The 25,439-nt window shown below is 39.1% G+C and overlaps 1 protein-coding gene across 1 annotated transcript in view; it reads right to left on the minus strand.

Annotated features, from left to right (window-relative positions):
• Nucleotides 1-25,439, minus strand: part of MTUS2 (microtubule associated scaffold protein 2) — a 3,916,139-nt gene that overhangs the window by 158,433 nt on the left and 3,732,267 nt on the right. The window contains exon 14 of the mRNA XM_044073264.1: nucleotides 22,925-23,023. Coding sequence (XP_043929199.1) covers nucleotides 22,925-23,023 — 99 coding nt within the window. The remainder of the gene's footprint in view (nucleotides 1-22,924; nucleotides 23,024-25,439) is intronic.

The raw sequence follows: 25,439 nt of genomic DNA on the forward strand, positions 1-25,439 counted from the left end.
ATCCTTTTCCTTACTTCCTTATTACGGATTTTTTTTCTCTTAATATCTCCTGGAATTTTTGTATATATGCATTAATATCTGAACTGTTAGTATTATACTTATTAATTGTACTTGTTAAATAAATACTGTATTTGTGGAGCTTTTCTGCCTAGGCCTCCACTGAAAATGGACTTTCCTGGTTAACAAATGTAAATAAATAAATAAATCTTTGGCATGGAAGATGTGAATTCAGTAATACAAGTTTGGAGTGAATTTACATATTATTCCCCAAGATATAAAAACTGGGCTAGACTACAGAGATTTTACATTTCACAGGAAGGTGTGCATTTAACTGAAGGTCTTGATACGCACCCAATTACTATTTCGGATCATGCACCAATAATAACTAAAATACAAACACAGGGTAATGAAATAAAAATGAGACACTGGCGCTTTCTCACCTATCTGTTGAAAAGAGAGGAATTTAATGAATGGGTAGTGGAGATTATTCAGGAGCTGTTAGGATATAATTTTTTTCTGAAAATATAGCTACGGAGTGTTTAAAAATGGAATGGAAATAAAAGAAAGGGAGCTATGGCTAAAAGTAAGAAGAATTATTTAGGGGGATTGACAAAACGTTAAAGTATTGCAGAATAGGGGGAATCTCACAGAACAAAAAGAATATCAACCGCAGAATGCTAGGCAGAAAATAAGGGATTACTTTGATAATAAGCACAAGCTTAGAAAGACTGCTGTTAAGCAACTTTTTTTTATAACAACACTAGATCACAAAACCTTTTAACACAAGGACTCAGGCAACAGAAAGTAGAAAGGGCTGTCGCCAAACTTAAGGAGCCTATAACAAAGATGGTAACAGGAGATCCTGTAGAGGTATTAGAAATATTTCGTAAATGCTATGAGAGTCTCTATATAGCAGAGAAATATAACAACCAAGAAAATATACAAATGGAAATGTTTATGGAAGAATTAAATATGGCATGTTAGAGGCAGATGAGGCAAAATTACTAACAGTTAGGCTAGGAGGAGAGGAGATAAAAATTGTGATGTATAACCAATCTACAGGAAAGTCCCCAGGAATAGACGGTATTCCTGTGGAGGTTTGGAAGCTAGGAGGAAAAACTGATAAAGACCTGAAAGGATTTAACAGTATCTTAAGAGGAGGAGAAGCACCACCACCCTGGAAGAAAGCAGTGGTAGCTGTATAACTAAAGAGGGTAAAGATCAATCAGATCCAGCTTCATACAGGACCATTTCAATACTAAACCATGGCTATAAAGTGTTCATGTCTATAATGGCTAAAAGAATGGCAAAAGTAATGCCAAAACTGATATAGATCAATGTGGTTTTGTGGAGGGGAGGCAAACATTTTACAACATTAACAGAACACTGAAGATCCAGAGAGAAGCAGAATTTAAGAAAATACCATTGTTGTTGGTGGGTCTTGATGTCCAGAAAGCATTTATTTGACAGAGTAAGCTGGGACTTTATGAGCAGGGCAATGGAAGCATTTGCATTCCCTGAAAAAAATATAAGGTTGATTAGGGGAATATATGATGGATCGAAGGCAAAAACTAAAGTGGGTAGGTTCCTCTCTGATAATTTCTGCTTGAGCAGAAGAACCAGGTAGGAGTGTCCATTTTCCCCTTTATTATTTGCATTACATTTCGAACCATTGGCAAAGAAAATAAGGGACTCATAAATTCAAGGATATAATTAGTATGGCAATCAAGAAAAGCTGGCTGTATTTGCAGATGATATTTTATACCTGACAAAACAAGAAAGGGACATTACAGTGTTGTGGAACATTTTGAGACCATTTCAAATCTTTTGCGGATACAAAATTAATGAAGCTAAAATAAAGGCAATAGTGGTAAATTATGTACCCACACATGAATTGGTTCAGCAATATTCATACTTATGGAGACATGATAAAATGAAATATTTAGGAATATGGATTAAAAATGATTCCAGTGTGAAAGCTAAGGATATGTGGGAAGAGACTAAACAAAAGATAATACAAAAACTGAGAAAATAGAAGCTTTGTTATTGATATATATAATAATATACAAGCAGTTAAAATGTTTTTAGTCCCTTTAGTCTTATATACATGTCAGGCATATTTTTATCAACCAGAGGAGAAGTTGTGGATAGCAGTTAATAAAGACGAAAAGGACTTTATCTGGGAGGAAATGATGTCAAGAATCAAGTGGGATAATCTGACTCTTCCAGTAGAACAGGGCAGATTGGGATTACCCAATTTGAAGAGGTATTTCAAACCTACCCAGTTAAGGCTCCTACACACAGCACAATCAGAAAACTGTAATTCAAACAGGAAATGGATGATACTCAAAGAAGGGGGAAGTTCAAGAAACAAGGAGAGATTGGGATTTTGGATGCAGACCTTTAAGGAGAATAAAAATAATTATACAGAATATTATATTCATAAAATAGCAAAAAGTGTTCTAAGAACTAAGCCAACATGGGAATGGAGAAAGGAGATTTTACTGATAGGGATGACTGTAATTAGGAATACAGACAATAGGCAAGAGGGGACTGGAGGTTATTGGATTAAACTTGCAAAGGAACCATGGTATTGGGAGAAAATAACTAGAGAAGGAAATATAATAGAATGGGAAGATGCAAAGAATTTATCTGGACTGCAGGTTAGACAGTGCCTTCCCTATCAAGGATTGATATCAGAGTACAGGCAAAGAGAAAGAAATGGGGGGAGTCCTAGATGAAAGACCAGCACTAGTAGAGTTAATAGAATCTAGAACTGAAGCTGCCATTAAAAAGGAATAATCAGTAGAGTATATAAAATATTACAGGATGACTATAAGAATCAATCAGAGGAGGTTAGAAAGGATTGGGAAGAGAGACTAGATAAGCAATTCATAAAGAAACAATGGGAGGATATATGTACTGGAAACGTCTTAAAACAGAGACAGGGTGAAAAATAATAAACACAAAAAAATAATAAACACAGCATTTTATTGAAATGATCTGAGCACTTTTACATTCTGTCTGAAGGTTTCATCAGAGATAAAAACAAACACAAAAATACTGATTTTATATAACAGAAGGTGAAAATGCTTAGATTGTTTCAATAAAATGTTGTGCTTATTATTTTTTCGCCCTCAGTCCGTGTTTTAAGAAGTTTCCAGTTTCGAGTCACATTTGCTTGTTTTTTTATGGTTCCTGCCTTTTCTCTTTGCAGAGGTTGCTGGAGGGGTATGGTGCCTCTTCTTAAATGAATTATCTTCTAGTCAACTCCTGCACTTTTTTCTGTCTCTCAATTATTTTCCTTTGGAACACTGGAAAAGGTTTCACTGGTAAAGTCTCTCTATGGGCTATATTATCAGATGAATGAGAAGCAGAGTCCCCTTTTGTTTGAGGGCCCACTTTTTGTTGGACTAACTTCTGTATTTCCTCCATAGCCTATTCTGTATTAAAAAAATGACTGTGATCCTCTAGGAAAAAAATATTCTGAAGTCAGCAGCTGGACATAGCAGGTTGAATCTGCCTGGTGAACAGTGAACAATCATTTTCCACAAACACTACTGTCCAGGGGTGGTTCGTGCTATAGGACTGCGGGACTGCAGCCCCTCCACCTGTAAAATGGGTCCCCCACCTGTAAAATGGTTAAAATAAATTCCCCACACCATAGAACATATTAAAATTAAAATTCTCAGACTCTGCGCATGCATGCTCAGGCATTCCGAGCTCCAGACTGCTCTGTTAGGCAGTCCGGAGAGGGAAGGCAGGAAACTCCACCCTTCCAGCCTAGAGGTCTGTGTGGTGACAACCGCAAGGTCATTGGACTGCATCGCTCGCAGGCTGGACAAACAGCAGGAGGCTCCAGCCTCCTCACATCTCGCGGGAGACCCAACAGCATGCGCAGGCCATTATGGAGGACCGATTGGGCTGCAGGATCGCTACAGAGGACAGGTGATTGCTGCAGAGGACATAGCTGAGCACAGATAGGGTGTTTATGGAGGACAGAGAATCTGGTGTGTGTGTAAAATGCCCCAGTTGCTTCATGGTGGTGGGTAGAGAATAAGGCTTGAACCCTGTACCTTGGGCCCAAGTGACAAGAGCCTGAATATCCTACCCACCACCATTTGTTAATCATTTGCAGATTTTTGCCTCATATTTGTTCTGTTCCTCATAAAATCTGTGCTTTCTGTATTTTTGTTACTTTACTTAACACAGCCAGTGCAGTGGTGCAATGGTAGCAATGTTGCCTGACAGCTACGGGTTGTCTGGTCTGATTCTTGGCTGGGGTGCCTTCTGTGTAGAATCTGCATGTCCTCCCTGTGTTTGTGTGGGTTTGCTCTGGTGTCCTCAGTGGATATTTGGCCCTGTTTTTTGGACTGTATTCCCCATTATTGGCTTTGTCCAGGTTTTTTGTGCCAAGGTTGAGAGCTATGGTGATAACTGAACTCACTGAATATGTTTGGGGGCTGTATTCCCCCATTATTGGCTTTGTTCAGGTGTTTTGTGCTAAGATGTTGACAGCTATGGTGAGAACTGAATTCACTAAATGGTAGCCATTTAAGTTTCAGTCTTCCTTTCTTTCATAAAAATAGATGATTTGGCATAGTGGTATGTTGCTCTGGCTGTTTTGCCCAGGGTCCTGGGTTTAATACTTGGCAGTGAAATGTATGGTGGTAACACAGCATTTTATTCTAGCAACTTTCCAACATTATGCAAGCAATGTTTAAAATGTGTCCCTGGTTTTTGGGCTTTTGCACCCCCCCCCCAAAATAAATTTTGTTTTTTTTTCAGATTTCTTGTGCTGCAAAGTTCAGAGATACAGCTGAGTGTCGAGTGGATTTTACAGGGAGCAGAGAGCTGCAGGGGAACAAATGTTTAGTGCTGCTTATGCCAAGTCTCCTTGCATTGAAAATAGCACAACAGGTAGTGTATTTGCTTCTGATGCAGAAGGCTGTGGGTTCTACTCCTACAGTAGGTAGATCCATTGCTGATACTGTCCTCTTTCGCGAAGATACCTAGTAACTATGAACCTGTTATCAGTCTGCCATCCATTCCCTATTGTGATATTACTAGCATTATCATTCTTTTAATGCAACACAGGCAATGTATTCCTCAAGGTCAACAGACACTTTATTTGTAGATGAAACAATGACATATAAAGTTGTTTGCTAGCAGTAACCTCTTCATTAGTTAACAGATTTCTTTTTAATGTGGAATAATTTAGATGACTTTTACTTCTTTAGAGATCGTGCATATTTACGGATACTGGTGAACTGTAGAAGTTTGAGTAGACTTTTATGATGGAAATGTTCTGAACTCGGCAGTTTTGTCATTATTGGTGCATGCATTTTGTTTCATTGTTTACTGGAAAAATGTTCAAAACAATCAATTTAAAATGCCCTCTAACAACTGTACTATATTGTACAAGGAATATAATTTAATACAGTCAGGAAGGTGTATCAAAGAGCATGTGTATGTTTCGTGTTCAAGGGGCCTATATTTTGAAAACAGCCCAAAATTAATATTTATCTGCCACTGGCAAAATGTATTTTCATTGAATGTGGGTTTCAGTGCTGTTTCAATGAATGTGAGCTTCAAGGGCAGAGAAGTTTTAATGCTAAGTCTATTTTCATTGTGAGACTGCATTGCTTTGTTTAGCAGATATCGATTAGGGTTTATGCTGTAAAATATAAAATAAAACTTTCAAATGAAATCCATATCATTGCAGAAGTAAAGCAGTATGCACATTACAGTGTTTATGGCAAATGGGGTGAAATAACCAAGGAATGGGACACTGGAATGGCTGCAGGTGGGACGCTTCATTCAACCTTGATTTTATGAGGGGGGGAGGGCAGCAAACTCAGACAGCCCCGGCTGAACTATACCTCTCAACTGTCCAGAATTTTGCAGAATGAATACATTTTTGCTTCTTATTTTTGGTTTGTTCCTCATAAAATTTGTGGTTTTCTGCCAAATCATATAAGGAATTAAGTCACTAAATAATGACAGCCATTGAGTTTCAGACATCATAACCTTCAGAAAAATGCATGCTAAAGCAAGTCCTGTTATTCTATCAACTGTCTTTTTAGTACTGTTTGTATGTTCCCCCAATATATTTGGCCTTATCCAGATTTTCTGCATTAAGAGGTTGAGAGGTACGTGCAAATAAATCGCTTTATAGAATTAGGAATATCCAAACTTCTCAATTGTCTCCAATTTTGGCTCAAAATGTTGCTCTCCCCCTAATAATCCCTCTGTAAAATGGCAATTTTGGAAGAAAACGTGGAGGGTTTAAAATTATGAATAACTGTAATGATCAGAGTTATAGATTACTTTTATTTCAGAAATGCATGTAGATGCTCTTATTTTGTCAGCTGCTCAAGTTAACAGTACTAATTTTAAAAAGGTGTCCCTTCTTTGACAGGTTCCCAGCTGTATTGTGTGGCAATTTTATATTTTTGCATAACATATTTGGTCTGTTTTTCATAAAATTGTGGTTTTCTGGCAAATTAGTAGCAAATCATTAAAGGTTGAAGTTAGAAAATAATGGCAGACATTTGAGTTTTAGATTTCATACCATTCAAAAATTCATACTAATGCAAGACCTACTACTATTCTATTATCTTTCCAAGTTTATAAGAGCAATATTTAAAAATTGTCTTTATTTTTGGGCCTGTGTCCCACTTCTATGTATGGCTTTGTCCAGATTTCTTGCTCTGAGGTTGAGAGGTATGAGTGTCAAACTGTGACCTACTTGTTACACTCCACTCCCCATTGTAGTGGCTCTGGATGTGTCCAAGCAAGGCAAGGAGCAGTTATGCAGAGTAAGTGTGCAGAGTATTCCCCCATCCAAGGTAGTCCACAAGTATGACTATGGCTTTTCATCTGTCATTGATTTTGCAGAATGTTCTGGTTTTGTCATATTTTTATACTGTTGATTTATGCTTCTTATTATTCAGAAAATGCATGCTGTTGCAGTGCCCTGTTGCTCTGTATTAAAGTAGCAATGCTTTAATGACCATCAGGTAAGCTTGTTGGAGATTGTAAGATGCAAGTAAGCTTTAATAAGCATACTGTTAAAGAATTACCAACATTAAAAGCCTTTTCATTGTTGCCCTGCAGAGAATATTTATATAACTAGATAACGTATAAGCCTTGGGTATTGAAATGCATATGACAGTATTTGTAATAAAGGACAGGTTTACAGTATTTTCAGAAGCTCATTACATTTGTTGGAGACTTGCAGTTATCTTTGCAGGCTTTACCCGTAAACTAAACAGAATGCCAATCTATCATGTGTGGTCCATAACTTGTGCAGTAATCCTTTAAGCAATTTATCTTGAGCTTGTTTCTTGTTCACTGTTCATTTTTTACTTTGATCATGTGTTCTCCATGAAACAATAGATAGTTGTTGCCAGGCAGCAGGTCTTTTCTGGATAAGAAACATTTTTACAAGTGGGGGTATCACAGAGGTTGCTACTTTCAGCATGTTACTTAGTAATTTTATAAAGCTGAATATAAATTATAATTAGAACTGCAGTGCAAGGAGAAGTGGTTTGAGCTGAGTGCTGCTTGCTTTTTTTTATACTTGATTTTGACTGGCATTCCAGTAATGTATTTAAAAAGCAATTTATTTTTTCATGCCTCACAACCTTTGTGTTTCCATCTAGATATTAAGTAAGTTGTCATGTAGCAAATGCATTGAAATATTTTTTCTTCTATACTTTATTTTGTCTTGATTGGACTCTCATAATGATGGTTTGGCACCCAGGGCAGCATATTTAATTAAAGTTCCAATTGTTATGGTTTTGAGCATAGCTCCACCCCTTTCTACTTGTCCACACCCCTTCCCATTGGCCCCATCCATTCAGCTGTCTCCTGCAGCCCCTCCTTTAATTTGAAGTCACCAGCTGCCACTGCTACTGTCTCCAATTTTTAATACATTGCCCTTCTGCCACAGTTTTGTCAGGATCAACTCTTTCTGTTGGTACGACTGCATATTTACTTATACAGATCATTTTCTGCTTTTTCTGACCAGGTTTGCAGTATACACACAATGAGCCCTTTCAGTTAACAAATGCTACCGTGGAATATCAGTCAAGTTGTTTATTTATGCATTCAGTCTGTTCTGTTGGGAGGTTGTCATAATGGTTAAGGTGTTTACCTTACAGACACAAAGCACAAGGTTTAATTTTCACATGGGGTAACTGACTAGGCTTAAAGTGGCCCACAAGGCAGTTAACTTAGTACTAACTTATAGGTTCATAGGATCATAGGTAGGTACTAGGCTATCGGCCCAAGGGCCTACGTAAGCCTAGCCAGCAAGGTACCATAGCTTACGCCACCCAAGAAGGTTATTTTCCTGTGCCACTGCCCAGCAGAGACACAGAGGTGATCCTCGGGGTGTATTTCCTATTTCCCATCCACTCATCAAGATTTTTCTTGAAGAATGCTAATGAAGAACTTTGCTTGACAAAGATGGATAGCTTGTTCCAGAGTATAGGAAGTCTCTGGGACAGGAATCTATCCCTCCAGTGTGTCCTGGTTACTGTGGTGACAAAGTTTAGGTCCCTAGGGCGTGTAGCTTGGAGGGATTGGGATGTCCTTAGGTGTAGCATGTCCAACAGCTCTGGGTTTGACATAGCTTTATATGTTAGGCAGAGATCACCTCGGAGTAGGCGATATGCTACGGAGTAAAGCTGGAGTTTTTTTGAGGCGGTCAGTGTACGGCATTTGTTTGAGGCCAGTAATCCTCTTTGTGAGGTACTTCTGTGGCCTTTCCAGCTGCCCCAGCTGTCTTGTGAGGTACATTCCAAAAGGGGCGGTTGTACTCTATAATGGGTCTAATGAGTGATGAGAAGAGGGGAACAATGACCTCTTTTTTCCTGGATGAGAACCCTTTTATGATGAGGTGTGCCACATAGAAGGGCTTCCTGACTACTGTGGCGATGTGACTATCAAAGGAGAGACTACTGTCCACCTGGGTCCCAAGGTCTCTTATCACACATTCGCTGTTAAGTAGATTGCTGCCTATGTGGTAGTTCATGGGTACAGAGTTTTTACCAAAGGGGATGACACTGCACTTTTTGGCATTGAGCTTGAGGCCATGGCTCTGACACCAGGTATCTGTCTCAGTGAGGCCCTTCTGTAGGATGTCCACATCATTTGGGGACTTGACTATGGCTCCTAGTTTGCAGTCATCTGCGAACTTCGTCAGCCAGAGGCCTTCTGTGTTAGCCTGTACTTCAGAGAAGTAGATACCAAACAGGAGAGGTCCCAGGACGGAACCCTGTGGCACTTCACTTGTCACTGCCTTGAGGTCAGATTTGGAGTCTGCAACTTTTACAGTGTGGGTTCTGTCAGTGAGCCAGTTGGCAACCCATCTTGTGACGTAAGAATGTATACCTAGTTTAGTGAGTTTAGCTATAATGAGCACTACTTCCTTCCAGTTTCACTGATACAGCAGAAAATCTCAGGTTTTCTCTTTGTGCTCTGTTCTCTAAGTCTATCTTTTTTGAAACAGCTCTTTTTGAGCAGTGCCACACTCAACCAGCCTTTTCTTCATTTTGACCTCTGATTTTGCAGTTTTATCAATTCATCTGCATAGTTGTTTAAAGCTTCTTCCATTTTTTCCAGCCTTTTGTTATTTCAGTTGATAAACTACTTCAATGTTTCATTTATTTTAACCAGCTATGAGTACATTTCATTTATTTTTTTCCTCTAAATTACTGGAAATCATCTCTTGTACCAAAGCCGGAGCATAAACTGCTTTTTGTTGAACAGCTGCTGGATTTTTCTCAATCCCAGTTAGTATTTTCTCTTCAATTTTTCTAGTTGATTTTTCTTTCAGTTTCTCTAAGTTTCTTCTTTGCTGGCACAGAGGCAGTGTACTTACTACCCAATAACTGAATTTTACTAAATCCATCAGAATTATTAGCCCTTATCTCTCACTTTCTATTTTTTTTTTACACCGGGAGAGCTGAAGTCAAACTACTGATCAGTGTGCAGCCATCTTGGAAGTCCTTGCATTATAATATTTGTTATTGCAAATATTGATTGCACTAAATTTATTACCTTGGAGCTTTTCTGCCTGGGACTACGCTGAAAAAAGGGCACTTGCATCCAGGTGGACTTTCCCAGTAAACAAATGCTAAATAAATAAATTGTTAACTTTCAGTTCATGCCCTGGAATCCTAGCACATCACAAAGATATGCAGTAGGTGAACTGCTGACTCTGGAAATTGGCTGAAGGTATATGTGTCGTGTGTATCTGTAAGTGACTTGAGTGTGTTTATGTGTGCTCTGTGGCAGACTGGCATCCTAGCTATGATTAGCTTTTCTGCTTTATGCTCACTGAGTACTGGGAGATGATCAGGCTGCCATGTGACCCTGAACTGGACTAAAGTAGATACTGGATAATGAATGAATTCTTACCACATCAGCTGAACTACAAAAGTCCTTCTTTGGTGGTCGATAATTAAATTCATCCTCTCTTCCACTTTAATTTTTTTTTCTGAAGTACCAGCACTGTGGGCTGTGCAAGCCTTGAGCTAATATAGATTTTCTAAACTAATCATGTGTCATTTAGCTGACATGATTAATAATTCTAATTAAATCATCGAAACTATCAAAAGATCACATTTCCAGGTAAGCAAGACTGCTATAGCCACAAAACACACAAAACAATTCTTCTTTGTAGGGAAGTAAGATCAACTGTACCTTGTGATACGGGGATAAGCTCCCATACATACCGATCTCTGTACATACCAACTTTGAGGTTTTGTAGACTTGGATAAAAGAGAAAAAGGTGGGAAATACAAACATAAAGCTTTCCTGTTTACTCTTCTCTGAGTCCTGAACAGCACAGCATCTGTAACTCATCCAATTCTGACATTCTGAAACACTGACTATAGGAACCGGGCAATCTTCCTACATGTATGTTATGAGACCTGCTCATTCACCAAGCAACAAAAGTACATTTCCCAGCTGGTGTGCACTATGACATCACATGATTATGGAAAGAAATACAGTCTTACTCTTCAACTCTGACTTTTCCTGCATCCTTTTAGCACATCAAAATTGACCAAGATTACCAGTAATAACTAAATTAAACAGGGGTTGCTAAGAACCAAGAAGCCATAGGCTTATGATGCTCTGAGGTTCATCTTAGAACTTTTTCCACAACCTTTTGATCCATTGATGGCCTGAACAAAAGTCATGTGTATGATAAAGAAACTCAATCCTACTGTTTTGTTTCAAGGAAGGAATAAGTTGCATCCAACCTTTAATGCTCAAATCTGGCCAAACACCACTTCACAATAAAGCTGAGAAAGCAAATGCTTGTGAGGTCACATATATCTGGGAATAGCACCTGCCCCCACCCACACTTCAAAATACTTAGTCACTTTCTGTATATACTCCTCGTGTTAAATTGGTATTAAAATTAAGGCATAAATTCTCACAGTCATATGTCAAGTGGCTGTTATCATATTCATGTACAGCATGCCTCTTCATCTCCTACCACGAAAAGACTGCTACTTCTTTGTGCCCTTCTGACATCAGACTGGGACAAAACTGAAAAGACAAACAGAATGTATTTGCTGTCAGACATGTATAAACAGCATGCTTATTCACTCTCCCCTAAAAGCCTGCTACCCATATATGCACAAGATGTTTGACTGTGAAGAAATTGAAAAAAAATAAAGATTACAATTATATTTCCAACTCTTTACTTTTAAAGACAATGCAGTGCTTCTAAACTAGCTATAGTGACCATTTGTTCACCTCTCTGAAGTGTGTGTGGAAAGTTAAATAAATAATGACCACACTGTCTCCAGCCCAACACAAGATACATTGATCTCTGAGGTTTGGGATAAAAGTTAAAGAAATTATATCTTTCCCAGCCCTCACACAAGTACAGTGACCTTCTATGTACACCTATGAGCAGAGATGTTTTTTGACTACATGGGGCATATGGCAGAGGCAATTACCAACCCCATGTCAAAATCCACTTATACAGCCTTGGTGTGTGTGTATGTGTCGGGGGGGAGGGGGACTCAAACCCCTGGGAGTTCTGAAGGTATGGGTATTCTATGACACATTTATCTCTTATTTTTTGAGGGATGCGTATTAAACAGAACAAGTAACAACAGGGTCATTTACTTTCAAACAGACAACTGCCACCAAACACAGACATGTCTATGTACAATTCAGACATAAGATCATGATTAAGAGAGGATGACCATGTATTTTACCTTTGTTCCAAACAGTTGTCACACATTAAAATATTGCATATTGCTTCACATAATCACATTAGTCCTGCAAAACCAAAATAATAAGCAAACAGGAGCAGGCAGCTAGTCATTTACCTGCAAAGAAGACAGCCACAGTAATTATGCCTTGCCTGTCTGTGCATATCAGGTGAGCAATTAATTAGCTCATCTTACTCCTCACAAACGCACACTAGTCCGGCTAAGCCAGAAAGTGACTGTTTAAACTGAGCAAGTGACAAGAGGACCTGTTAATTTCATTCAGTCAACCCCAATCCTCACCCAGCAGTTACAGCCTGATGGTAAACCTCTCAATTGTCACTGAATTTGACTCAGATTTTAGTTCTGTCCCTCTTAATCCCTCCTAAAATGGTGAATTTTGGAGAAAAGGTGGTGAATTACACTTAATAAATAATGACACTAATTAAACTTTGAGATGTCTTTTACATTTTCTTATTCTGTCAATGTGTTAAATTTTGTTTTTTTATTTTATTTATTTCCCAGGGTAGAGCACTGATCTCCATGGACCTTTTTCAGACTCAGCCTAGGAGCAGTATCCAGTTAAGTAACTTGATCAGTGTTACACAGTTAGGCAATGGAGGTTGAGGGAATCAAACCTTGTACCTTTGGACCACAGAAAACAGCTCATTAACAGCTCCTTAATCTTCTAAGCCAACTGCCAGAAAAATTAACAGTACTAATATTTTATAAATGTCCCTGATTACTTGTGAATTTGTCTCCATTTCCGTTGATTTGTCTGATTTGTTGGGAACCTATGTTTGATGGCTATGCAGTATCTCACCTCCACAGTCCACACAAACAAGTTAGTACCCATGAATGTATACCAATCCAAGTTGTGTCACATAAATTACAAAGCCAGAGAAATATTGCCCAGAATATCTGGTTGATCACTGCCATACTTATCTCACCCCCATGCCACTCCTCTCATCCCAACTGCTCACACAAAGCCAAACTATTATCAAAAAATATCTGATTGATCATGGCCAACCTTATTTTAATGTGATTTACATTAAAAGCGGAGCTGAGCACTGCACCCTGGATCAACAGATGTTCCCGGGTGCATTTTCTTCTTTTTTGAGCTGCATTATTTATTTTTAGAGCAAACAAACACTGCTCTAAAAACTAAATAAACAGGGAAAGAATGCCCCTGCAAGAATAGCAAGCACAGCACCCTAGGCAATTGCCTAGTTCACCTATGCATTAAGGCTGTCCCTGTCTATGATTATGAAGACAGTGGTGGGTATGAGATGACTAGAAGATCTGAAAAGTGCATGGTTACTCTACAGATAAGGACTCCTCAATTTACTGCAACACTTGCACCCTGAGATATGCAAATTGCACTCTGAAGTCTGTCTTATACATTAAGTCAAAAAAATATGGGATGGTTCATCACTATGCTAAATTCGTTGCTTATTGACTCCTCACCATGTATGAATGACAGATGCTGGAAAATTCTCCTTTGTCCTAGTGAAGGAAATACTCTTAGACAGGATCATAAAGGAATTCACCCAGTTACTACTAACACCAGGGACCTAGGGGATCCCTTGACAGATCCACTAGCAGCAACCAAGTCAAGGAACAAATGGAAACCCTTCTTATGCAAGACCTCAGCCACCATGGCCAGTTCCTTGCTAAGCAGTCTAGGTACAGAGCTAAATGGCAGCACTTTGTTGTAAAAGTGCTGCCCCAAACAGTAAATGGAAGGAATATCTCGTGAAAACCCCAGAAAAGTGCCAAAAAGCATCCATCACGTCCAGTGAAACCATCCAAGTGTCCTGTAGCAGTAGTGGCAAATTCTCATGTACAGTCACCATTCAGATCGTGATATGCTAGATGTCCTCACTGAAGCTGCTCTATGACTGAGGCTGACTGTTGCCTTTGCAACAAGAAAGAGGCAGAGGTACAACTCCTGGAGTTATTCTGAAAAAGGATAGCCACTACTGCAGATGAGCCATGGGGAAACAGTTTGGTCTCTTCAGTGATCCTCTTTCTAGAAGAGAACCTAGGAACTTAATGATGTAGCCAAAAGCAACCATGTCCACAGTCCAGTAGTCCTGGATGATATGGAATTGCACATCCTCCCACAAGACAGCTACAGACTGTACTCAGGGCTGCAAGTACTGGTGGGGTGGAGCTGTCACCTTGGGCAACTTAACTGGCATCAGAGACGGTAAGATGACTATGTGGCATCTGAATGCCTTTCTTGGTCTTCTTCGGGAATTGGCTAAGCCCGAAAGAAGAAGATGGGGGGGGGGGCTGAATAGACCTCTCTGAGGATCTCCACAATGGAAATGCGCTGTTTTTTTCTTCAGTAAGATCATCTACAAGACCCTGTGATGGCTAGCTGAACAGACTCTTCCCCTTGAAAATGCCATCCAGAATGGACTGCCTGAGTTCCTCATTAATGAATGGTAATCTCAGCAAACCATCCTATGTATGCAAGTACTTGAGTCTGCAGGCCTAACCATAGCATTAACACATTAAAACTGCAGTGGGCCACATGACAGCACACTCTGGAATTGACAGTCATAGTCCTGATTATTACTCCATAGAGCACAGATTCTGGAATCTGGACAGGTAAGACAAAATTGAGGGAACAGAAGAAAATAGAAGAGGAGAATACTTCCTCACTTATCTTGACATGACATGTAAGAGCCAACCAAAAGATGCCTACTCAGGATCTCCCTCCAGTGAGCTTGAAGTATTTATAGGATGTCCATGTGTTCTGGGAGCTGCAGGAGCACAGTCTAGATACTTTCCAGAATGTATACATGATATCCCTAATGTCTGATTTAATGGAGATGCCCTAGAGTTCCTCTCCTCGTCCTTTGTTTCACAGGTATCCATTAAAATGATCATAGGGAAAAATGGTGGACAAAGGCCAGTACACAGTGGACTTTGTGAGCTTGAAGGTTTTTTTCAAAGGTGGGATCACCTTAAACAAGTTGCACTGCAAGGAGGAAGTATCATCTTAACTTTGCTAAGACCAAATGATATTCAGGTCTTCAAGGAGCCCTCTGCCCTCCATTAACTCCAGCACTGATGAGCTGAAGAACAGCTAGCTGACAAGCATGAACCCAAGCATGTGTCTGGTGGGAGAGATGGAGCTGTCACTTATGGGGAGCACTGACTGCACAGAGACATAAGAGGCCTTAGCTTGATTTCATGCTGCACGTAAAAATGTTCCCTCATGATTTAGTTATTTATTTATATTTGATTACCGGGAAAGTCTGACTAGGTAGAAGCCCCTTTTCAGCAGAGGCCTAGGGAGAAATTCTCCAAACTATTACAAAGCATTTTAAGGACAATAATTTTACAATCTTCAAAAATAAAACAAAAACATCTGCAGTTTAAATAATTATAACAAATTAAGGATAACATACAAACATTGGTTAAGAATCAATACAAGTTATATGCAATCATTTAAAATTCATAGAAATTTTAAATGGTTTGTAGAGAAATTAAAGGTAAGTTAGTCTAATACAAACAGGAATTGCAATATGAAGTGAAGGAAAAAAGGCTTATGGTATATTTAGAGAGAAAGTCAGGGAAAAGAATTTGATAGAAGTAAGGAAGTAAGTGAAGAAGGGACAGTAAGTAATGAAAACGTACTTGTTTGCATTTAGGGATATAGTTTATCCTGGTTTTGAGCAAGAACAGAGTCAGATTTTAGCTAGGAAGCCTTTCAGAGTGGTTTTGAAAAATGGGAGGGAGGGTACTGACCTGATGGATGTAGGCAAGAAGTTGCAGGCCTTAGCAACCTTGTACGAGCACAGGCAATGCCCAGCAGATTTGATAGGTTTGTAGATAGACAGGAGTGCTTGGTCACTGGATTGCAATGACTGACTGGGAACATAGTTGTGTAGAATAATTTCCTTTGCTGGACAGGCAGATGGATCCTGGATAATATTACAGGTGGTAAGAAACGGTGTATATTTTAGTTGATGAGGCAGTTCTACCAATTTAGGGTTTTCAGTGCTATACAGGGATGGGTTCTAAAAGGGGTATTTGCTGCAAATTTAGCAATGTTGTTATAGCACTGTTCAAATTTTAATTTTTGTGAAGTCTGGAGGTTAGTAAGGATGGCTGTGGCATAAAGAAGTGTGAGGAGAAGATAAGTAGTGGCAAGCGTAGTTTCGGTTGCATCAGTGAGAAAGTTTTTGGCTCTGAAAGCATCTCCAGTTTTTGATGAGTTTTTCTTATGCAATTTGTATATGCAGGTCGAATATAAGCTTATCAAACACTATCACCCCTAATAATTTTCTACGAGAAGTGGCTTCAGTGGTTGGATTATCACGAGATGACTTTAAATTTGTTTTTTTCGTGAGATAGGGATTTGGGGAAAAAGTAGTAGTTTGGTCTTTTCTGGGTTGAGCATGACTTGTGAGTTATGATGCCATGTTTCAGTGGCTGTTAAAACTTCCTGAGTAATTTTTTGGAGGTGTGCCATGTTGTCAGATGTGCAAATGAGAGTGGAATCATCTGCGTATTGTACTACTGTAGCCTGTTGTATGGATGTACAGAGGGTGTTGGTGAAAATGTTAAAGAGGAGGGGACCAAGGATACAGCCTTGTGGTACACTGGTGGTGACTGGGAGATAAAGAGACTGCATGGAGTGCCATTTTACTGATACCTATTGGACAAGTAGCTTTTGAACCACAGAAGGGTGGGTGAGATAGACATAGTGAGGACATTTGAAGCAGAAGTTTTCTGTGACAAACTGTGTTGAAGGCTTTAGGCAAGCCTAGAAATAAGGAAGAGACTAGTTTGAAGTTATCCTGAGCTTTATTGACAGTCTCTATATAGGTTAGTAGGACACTGCTAGTACTATGGAAAGGATGGAAACTATGTTGTGTAGGGGATAGGAGTTATTCCTGTAGGAGATAGTGTGGGGAGATAAGAATGCTATAGGTCTAAAGTTATAAATGCCTGTTGAATTTCCTCCTTTGTGCAGAGGGATAATGTATGACTTTTTTCCAGAGACGGAATGTGGGATTCCTGAACTGACCTATTTGTAAGGATTGAGACAGGATAGTCAATGCTATTGGCTGCTATTGTTAGGTACTCACTTGGAAGGTCATCAGCTGAAGAAGAGAACAGTTTAAGTTTGATTAAGAATAGTTTTATATGGGATGTGGGCACAGGTTTGAATGTGAAAGTGGACGTGGTGATATGTGGCTGTTGGGTAGGGTTGGGATCAGATGTTGAGGAATCACTGCTTAGAGTTGCTATACTATCTATAAAAAATGGTTGAACTGTATTGCAGTTTCGAGTAGTCAGTTATCAGGAGAGGGGTTTGGGTTGAATTTTTGGCCAGGATGTAAGATATCTTTCATGGTTACCCAAAATTATTTAAGGTTTTGTTTAGTATTAATCTAAAAGTTATTATAGTATAGTTTTTTTGTCTTCATTTATTTGCTTTTTAGTATGATTGCGAAGAATTATGAAGTTTTCAAATATTGTGGTGTTTTATATTTTTGTCATTCTTTCCATGCTTTTTCTCTAGCCTGCATTAGCATTCTACTCTTTTTGGACAGCCAAATTGTATTACTTGTATTTATTCTCTTCCTTATAGGAGGTGCAAGGATATTTAGAAAAGCTGTAATTAATTAATTTACAGCATTGTCTAAGGGGAGGATTTTTAGGACTTTCCAGTTAATAGATGACAGTGTAGCAATGAACATTTCTGGGTTAAACTTGGAAAGCTGTGAGGTGTCTGGTCATATAGACTGGGAGACAATCAGTAAGAGAGTCTGATATTGCACTTATGGTGGTATATTTGCTAGGGTTTGATACTATGACCCATTTTAATATGGAATTTGACATTTTACTACAATGTAAGGGGCTATTACTTAGTTGTGTGAAACCATATAAGTTCATCTAGATGCAGGGGAGTTAAAGTTTATGTCCTGGCCAAATTTCTCCTTTTTATACAATACCAACTGTCATTCAAATTACCTAGTAGTATTTTTTTCTTGTGAAAATGTTATGGATATCCAATGAAAAATATCTTCCATTACAGCTGTATTGTCGCTAAGAGGGATGTAAAGGACAGTAATATATATTTGCTTATAATTGTTTATTTTCAGGAAGAAGCTCTGCTGAAATGAATTTTGGTATTGGTTTGCTGAAAGGGGAAATGTGGTAGGTATTAAGAAATATTAAAGCAATACCACTGCCTTTCCTCTTTATACGGTCATTAAGGATGATATTATAGCCAGGAGGTATAACTTAAGAGTCGTTTATGCTGGGTTTAAGCCAAGTTTCAGTAAGAGCGAGAATGTCAGGCTTATGTTGGGTAATCCAGACATGTAGTTCAGTAGTTTTATTTCCTATGCTTCTAAAATTTATTGCTGCAAAAATGAGATCACCAGGGTTGGGGACTGGCTGTTGTTGTGTTAAAGAAGTGTGTGGGAGAGAATTATCTTTGTGTTCATTGTGGTAGGTGGGGCCAGGTTTAGGGTGTATATCTCCTCCAAGGAGGATTTTAGTATATTGGGTAATTAAGCATACTTGTTTTTGGAGAGGATTCTTGCACTTCATTTTGTTTTGGTTTGAGCTGAAATGCAGTTAATCAGTCTATTTAGAATAAAGGTGAGGGACAATATTAAACAGGTTTAGTGCAGTGTGTGGAGAATATAAACAGGAATTATGGATAGGTGGTTGTGACACAGTTGGAGAGATGTTGAGACATTATTGAGTCATAGTAGGATAAAACAGCACAGCATGAGGAGAAAATAGAGGATAAGCTGAAGAGTAGCAAAATTAAGTACAGGAATCTGTATTTTATAGATGTCAGGTAGTGGGGAAGTAGCAATGAAGAAGGAAACAAGAAGTTGCGGGGCAGTATGAGATGGTGGATTCTGAAAGCTGGTAGAGGACAGTTAAGGAGGGAAGTACTTTCTACAAAAAAGAGAGTTAGGTTCTCCTGGTATCTTCTTTGGAATGTAAGGAATAGAGGGGTACAAAAGGCTAGAGTATAATGATGTAATCAAATTAAGAAAAAATAAGGGTTTATTTGGGAAAAGTAAAATATACAATGTGTAACAGATAAGGACTATTTGGGGGGGTTGTGATTATGAATGGAATACTGTGCAAAGCAGTATGGGAGGGAGAAAGATAATTAGGAATGGGGCTAAAATTAAATGGATATAGGAAAGTAGGAAACAAGAAACAGAAGTGTATATATAGAAGTAGTAAGGCCATTTGGGGAAGGTTTTGGAATAAGGGTCACAAGTGAAATGTGTATGTAGGGAGTATAATGTTAGAGCATGATGATAAAATCCTACAGCCGTATTCAGACTTCACCAAACATCAAACTTTCATTTGATGCAGAAGGCTTGGTCCATAAATCTTGATGCTGTAAGACTTAATGCTAGATGACTAGATATTTAAGTTATAAAACCAGGGCATTTACATGTTGCTTGCTGTTATAGGTGCACCTTAAGCTGATCAGTGAAGAAAATAAGGGTTGTGATGTGACAAAGGGTCTTTTGGAGTAAATATGAAGACCAAAGGACTCACACTCTGGCCCTCTGGTATTGGAGCTCCATGAACAACCACTAAGCTATGGAGTGCATAGTAAACATTACATGCTAGTCAGGGATGTCCACGGAGTAAGAACCTGGAGGGTCACTTCAGAAACAGACTTACCTTAGGAAGAGCTCATCTGAGATCCAAGGTGGTATATAAAAGGGAGAAATCTGGCCAGGACAAAAAGGAAATGTCCTGCTCTTCTTTCCAATAAAGGTTGTGGTCTTTAACATTTACCTTAGCAAAAACCAACTCAGACATGCAAGACCTCGGCTTAAACACCATTCTTTCTAATAAGTGCCGTGGGATCTTTAACATTCATTTAAGCTGCTGCCAACTCAGGCATATAGGACTCAGGTTTAACATTTCCTTTGAAGTACAGCAACTCAACAGAGCAGAACCCCTAATGCAGCAATGTAATATCAGTACTGGAATATAAATCCTAGGAAGCACCTGGTGTGGGAAAAGAACCCACAGAATTCTGATCGTCTATACCTCAAAGAGGTATATAATCTGTTGAGTCACTGAGAGTAGACACAGCTTAATTCAAGCCATCTCTCAGTGCACTACTTTTCCTGCTAACTTAAGTGCCACCAAATGAAGCCCCTATGACAATGTCAAATCACACAGTTACACGGATACCCATAGGATTGATGAGATTTTGTGTCACACTGAATACATGTGCGTGAAATGACTGTAGAAATGTCTGGGTGCACTTATAATCTTCCTGTACAGAGAACAGACTTGGATGCTTTGATCACCAGCATCAGTGCCGACATTTTCTTCAAACTGATGTGCAGGATTCTAGATCCCTGGACCCTTCACACCTCCATCTGCAGTAACCAACCAGCACTTGAGACATCTGTCATGACGTTTACATCAGGGAAGGGGCCTGCACAATCTGAATGATTGCCAAAATCCACACAAATAAGGATGAAATCAATGAAAGTTCTAGATGTAAGGGGTCACAAGTCTGGTCCAAAAATTTGCTGAGATGTCAAAATTCCATATTTTGCAACATGACATGCTACAGATATATGGCCCAACATGGGTACGAACTTTCAGAACAACAGGTAATAGAGAGGTGTGGCTTGAAGAAATACCAAAACTGTTACACAAATCTGTTCCTGTGTTAAGAAAACTTTTTGCTGCATTATGTTCAGCATTTCTCCCACAAAAAAAATAAATCTGCACGAAAAATAAATCTAATATCAAACTTTTTCTTGAAAGGCAAAAAGGCAAGATGGAATCACCACAATGAGATAATGCATCAACTAGTGACTGAAAAGAGCTTTGATTAACCATTAATCTATACAAACATAAATTTAAATTAGTTTCATCTTGACAGCTGCGAAAAATGGAAACAGGCATGTGGAAATGGAAAGCAGCCTAAGGACAGCTGCCAAACCAAACATAAGATTTGCAAACTTAGAATGTTCCTCTCTTATATAGGACCTGAGAAAACACTTGTGTGGTTAAACCACGGGGACATCTCAGTATACATCTTTTACATCCCTCATAACCATCTATTCCTTCTGAAATAACCAGGACAAGATTTCGGGATCATTTTTAATCAGCACTGCCTGCTAGTCATCAAGCATTCTGTGCTATGAGCAGACCAGTAATTTTCCTACTTACCAAGGCATAAGCAAATCACAGGGGAGGCTACCATCTAGGTAGACATCAAGGAGCAATATCTTTCTTTCATAGATTAATCCTTCAGTGCACACTTCCAGATGACAGAACCTGCTACACCTTCCTTTGTGCATGTACACACTCCTGCATAAATACTATGAAAGCAACTGGATGACTGCAGCTTGGCATCTCTGGTGTATATACTGCATGCATTACAGCTCTTCCTCAGCAGGGGGCACACTGCTGAAATACAGCCCTTCTTCTAGGATGCATAACATAGCATCTGTTGCCCATTCCTATCATGCTTCAGCAACTCCTCCAGCATTCGCATCACTAGCTAGTTTTGGGTCATCTAGATCTAAATCAGGGTGTCTTCCATCTGTGCTATGCAGCTGGCTGCAACCAGAGTGTCAATATCTGAAATCTGCTAACCCTGAGGCACTTGCAGAGATTAGTTAACTCTAGAATTAGTCTCCAGAGTTCTTTTTCTTGAACACTAGGAACCATCTGGAATAAGATCCTATGGCTTTGTATGGAGAGAACACACTTTCTTTGACCATCTTAACATCTTGCACAGAATAGAGGCTGTCTTGATCCCAAGGAACTCAGACTTGCTGGAATTAGTTTTTAGTGATTAACATGAGTCAGCTTAAACTTGTATGTGAAGTATAAGCCCTCCTGTATCTTACAATATATTAAAAGTCTTCCTTAGTTCTGTGAAAGAGTGAAGATTCTGAAGCATCCATCCTCAATAAAAGAAGTTTTGGAATGAAAGCTCGAACATGTAGACGATACCAGGGGTGCTCTCACTCCTTGCTGCAAGGGTGCAGGGAGATGTAATGAATAACTGTTTAAAGAAGGGGTGGTAGAATGGTTCAACATCTGAGTCTAAGGCATACACTTCTCAAAAAACCCCCACTCTATCCTCAAACAACGTCCATTAGATTTTAACCTATGGAAAGGTGCAGCTATATGGAAAAATATGTTAACAGCCAACAAAAGCAGATGCACTATGCTAACCTTTATATTCATGCTATGTGCTGAGCTAGAAATACCCAAATATTAATGCTAAAACGTCATTCCACACAAAATGCATCTTCATTTCTGTTCTACAGTGAGGCACCCTGTTACTACACTGCAAACAAGCGTAAAGACGATATTTACAAAACTGCAGTTAGTATTCTCCAAAGAACCTAAAAGAAGTTTAAAGCAACAGGATTTTATCACACATAAATATCAGTTAAGGAAATAAAAATGTTCTTCTATAAAATGTGAAATGTTAGAATATTAATTTATTTTCAATTATATTTAGTTTCATATGTATTACATACCAACAACAAAGACAAACATGTTTAAACCTTTTTGGTTTAGGTTTAACGCCAATTAAAGTGAATTCAGCCTCCAAATTAGCTGGCTTCTCTTATTTCAGGATGTTCAACAATTACACAGTTTATCCATGAAAACTTTACCTCAATTTGTTCATCAGTGCTTCTGCGAAGAGCTTGCTCAAATCGCCTGGCTCTGTCCTTCAAAGACCGATTCTGGAATGTCAGAGTATCAACCTGGTCCTACAATGAACAGATATTTGAAAAAAAAATTATACACACTCAAAAACATTACTAATAGCAGATAATTCTTACTGAATCAGTAGATTTATGAGACGACATTCCTCTGCAAGTTCTCGGCTGGGCTCATTCTTTCCACTCGTTTCTTTTGGTAAAAGGTCCTGCACATGGAGACATATACATATTGATTCTGATACAAACTGTGATTCTGCATACCTACACTAATCTCCTGAATTTTTCAGTTTGGCCCTGACCACTTCTGAGAACCTTCCTGCACACAGAAATAATGGACATGTCCCTGCAGAGATAACAAGTAATGTACAAGTATATACATGTCCAACTTAGAAGGAACACCAACATAATAATCTACTTGGAAGAAAAGTCCATATGCATGGAGATGTCTGGAGGGTACATCTGAACCATCAAAGATGGCCCTCTCATTAAGGAATCTCCTTTCTAGATTTTTGGTTTGACTCAATGCCAAGCAATAACTACCGCAATGGAAGTGGCCAGAGGACAGTACAAAACAGAACTCAGAAGGCTGAGGCCTGTAGTACTGATTTACCAAAAGATGCTTCCACCCCACACCTGTAGTTACGAAAATACTGCTTGGTGAAGGTGTGTGGCAAAGATCAAGTGGCTGCAGAATAAACGTCTGCAATGGAGATATTGTGAAGCAGAGAACACTGTCATTCTCTCTTATGTTGGAATGGCATCTGACCATGGCAGTCACTAGTAGGTAGTATGCCACTCAGTGGTGCAAATCACACCCCTTTATCCCTTTCTCATACTTTCTTATCTCATCTTGTCATCCCCTTACTTACTGCCTTTCATTCATCCTACCTCCCTCTTCTCCTTTCATCTCTCTTACACTTCTTCTCCTTTCTACCCCCCTTCCCTCTGCACGCCTCTCTCATCATTTCTCTGTCTTCTCCCCATGTTATCCTTTCCTGCAACTATTCTCACCTGCCTCTTCTAATGTCCTCCTACTTCTCTATATAATGATAAGCCACCTTGGTCATTACTGCTACATCTTATCCATAAAGCTCTGCTAAGCATAATTACATTTTTCCATCCATGTTTTTACACTGTAAACTGCTTCCTGAACTAAATGTTGTAGAATATTCTTGTATATGTAAATAAATACATATATTTGTCTTTTAGCAAATCCTTTTACCTGTAAATATGTTTTGTTCACTTATGTGACCCTATTCACCCAGGCTGTGCCTACAAATGGTCCACTGAGGTCAGAGCACTACCTGGTAAACAAATATAAATAAATAAATACATAATAAAAGACAATGCAGTTGGCAATGCATTTGCAAAGTGATTGCTTGTCAGTTACAAACCCTTACCTCACTGGAATGAAGGAGATGGAGCAACTGGTCCATCCTCCTAAATAAGTGCAACTATTTTAGGTGACACCTGAAATTATGGTGCATAGAGTGTGAAGACCCTGATTTCTGTCCCTCCCTTAAAAAAATAAAAAAGTAGTAGGGGAATGGACTACTTTACAGGAAACTTGGAAACCACCTACTAGAGGAAAGATGGGTTCATCCAAAGGGACATGACTGTTACGAAAGACAAAATACTTTTTTTATATGTAAGGATCTCAAACTCCTAGATCCTAAACGTAGAAGCAATGGCCATTAGAAAGAACATTTTCCAATAAACAAACTTCAGTGTCACTGAGCTAGCTTGTTCAAACAGCAAACAGTCAAGACTATCAGTCATGAAGTTCAAATCCCTTGGAGGTTCTTTAAAAATGGACAGAATTGCATCCCTCCCTTATGTAACTTCTTTACCAGTTGGTCTTGGGCTAATCTTGCCCTTCACATGATCATGATGCAGAGAAACAGCTGACACATGTACAATGACCATAGAATAAGTGAAGCCACTGTCATGGAGATGTCTGAGACAGCTTATGATCATCTGTGAAATGGCTGACTTGGGCAGTGCAGGATAAAGTTTTATCAAGAACCAGTTCCACTTGGAGATACTGGTCTGCCAAGTGGAAGGGTTCCAAGCAGCTTCACTAATCTCAGAAACCCCATCTGACAAATCCTTCAGAATTAGGGAGTCTACAGCAGAAGCCAGGCTCCTAGGTGGTACCTGTTATCACTCCAACCACAATAGGATGACATTCTTTTGTTAGGACTGGGAGAGTTTCCTGTACTGTCAGTAATTCAAGTATTTGAACGTCCACCCCTCTTAGCCACCAGGGGGTGATAAGAATGAGGTTTGGTTTTTCTTCCCTGAACTTTGTGATGAGACTCGGATTCAGTGGCAATGAGAACAAGAAACTCCAATGTCAGAGAACGAAGAACATACCCACTGCTACCTCTGCCTAGCCCTGCTGCAATGATCAGAAGAGTGGGAGGACCACATTCTCCCAGGTGAAAAATAGGTTGACCTTTGG

The sequence above is a fragment of the Protopterus annectens genome, chromosome 5.part1, assembly GCF_019279795.1.
Source record: "Protopterus annectens isolate FY-2018-M chromosome 5.part1, PAN1.0, whole genome shotgun sequence".
Classification (NCBI taxonomy): domain Eukaryota; kingdom Metazoa; phylum Chordata; order Ceratodontiformes; family Protopteridae; genus Protopterus; species Protopterus annectens.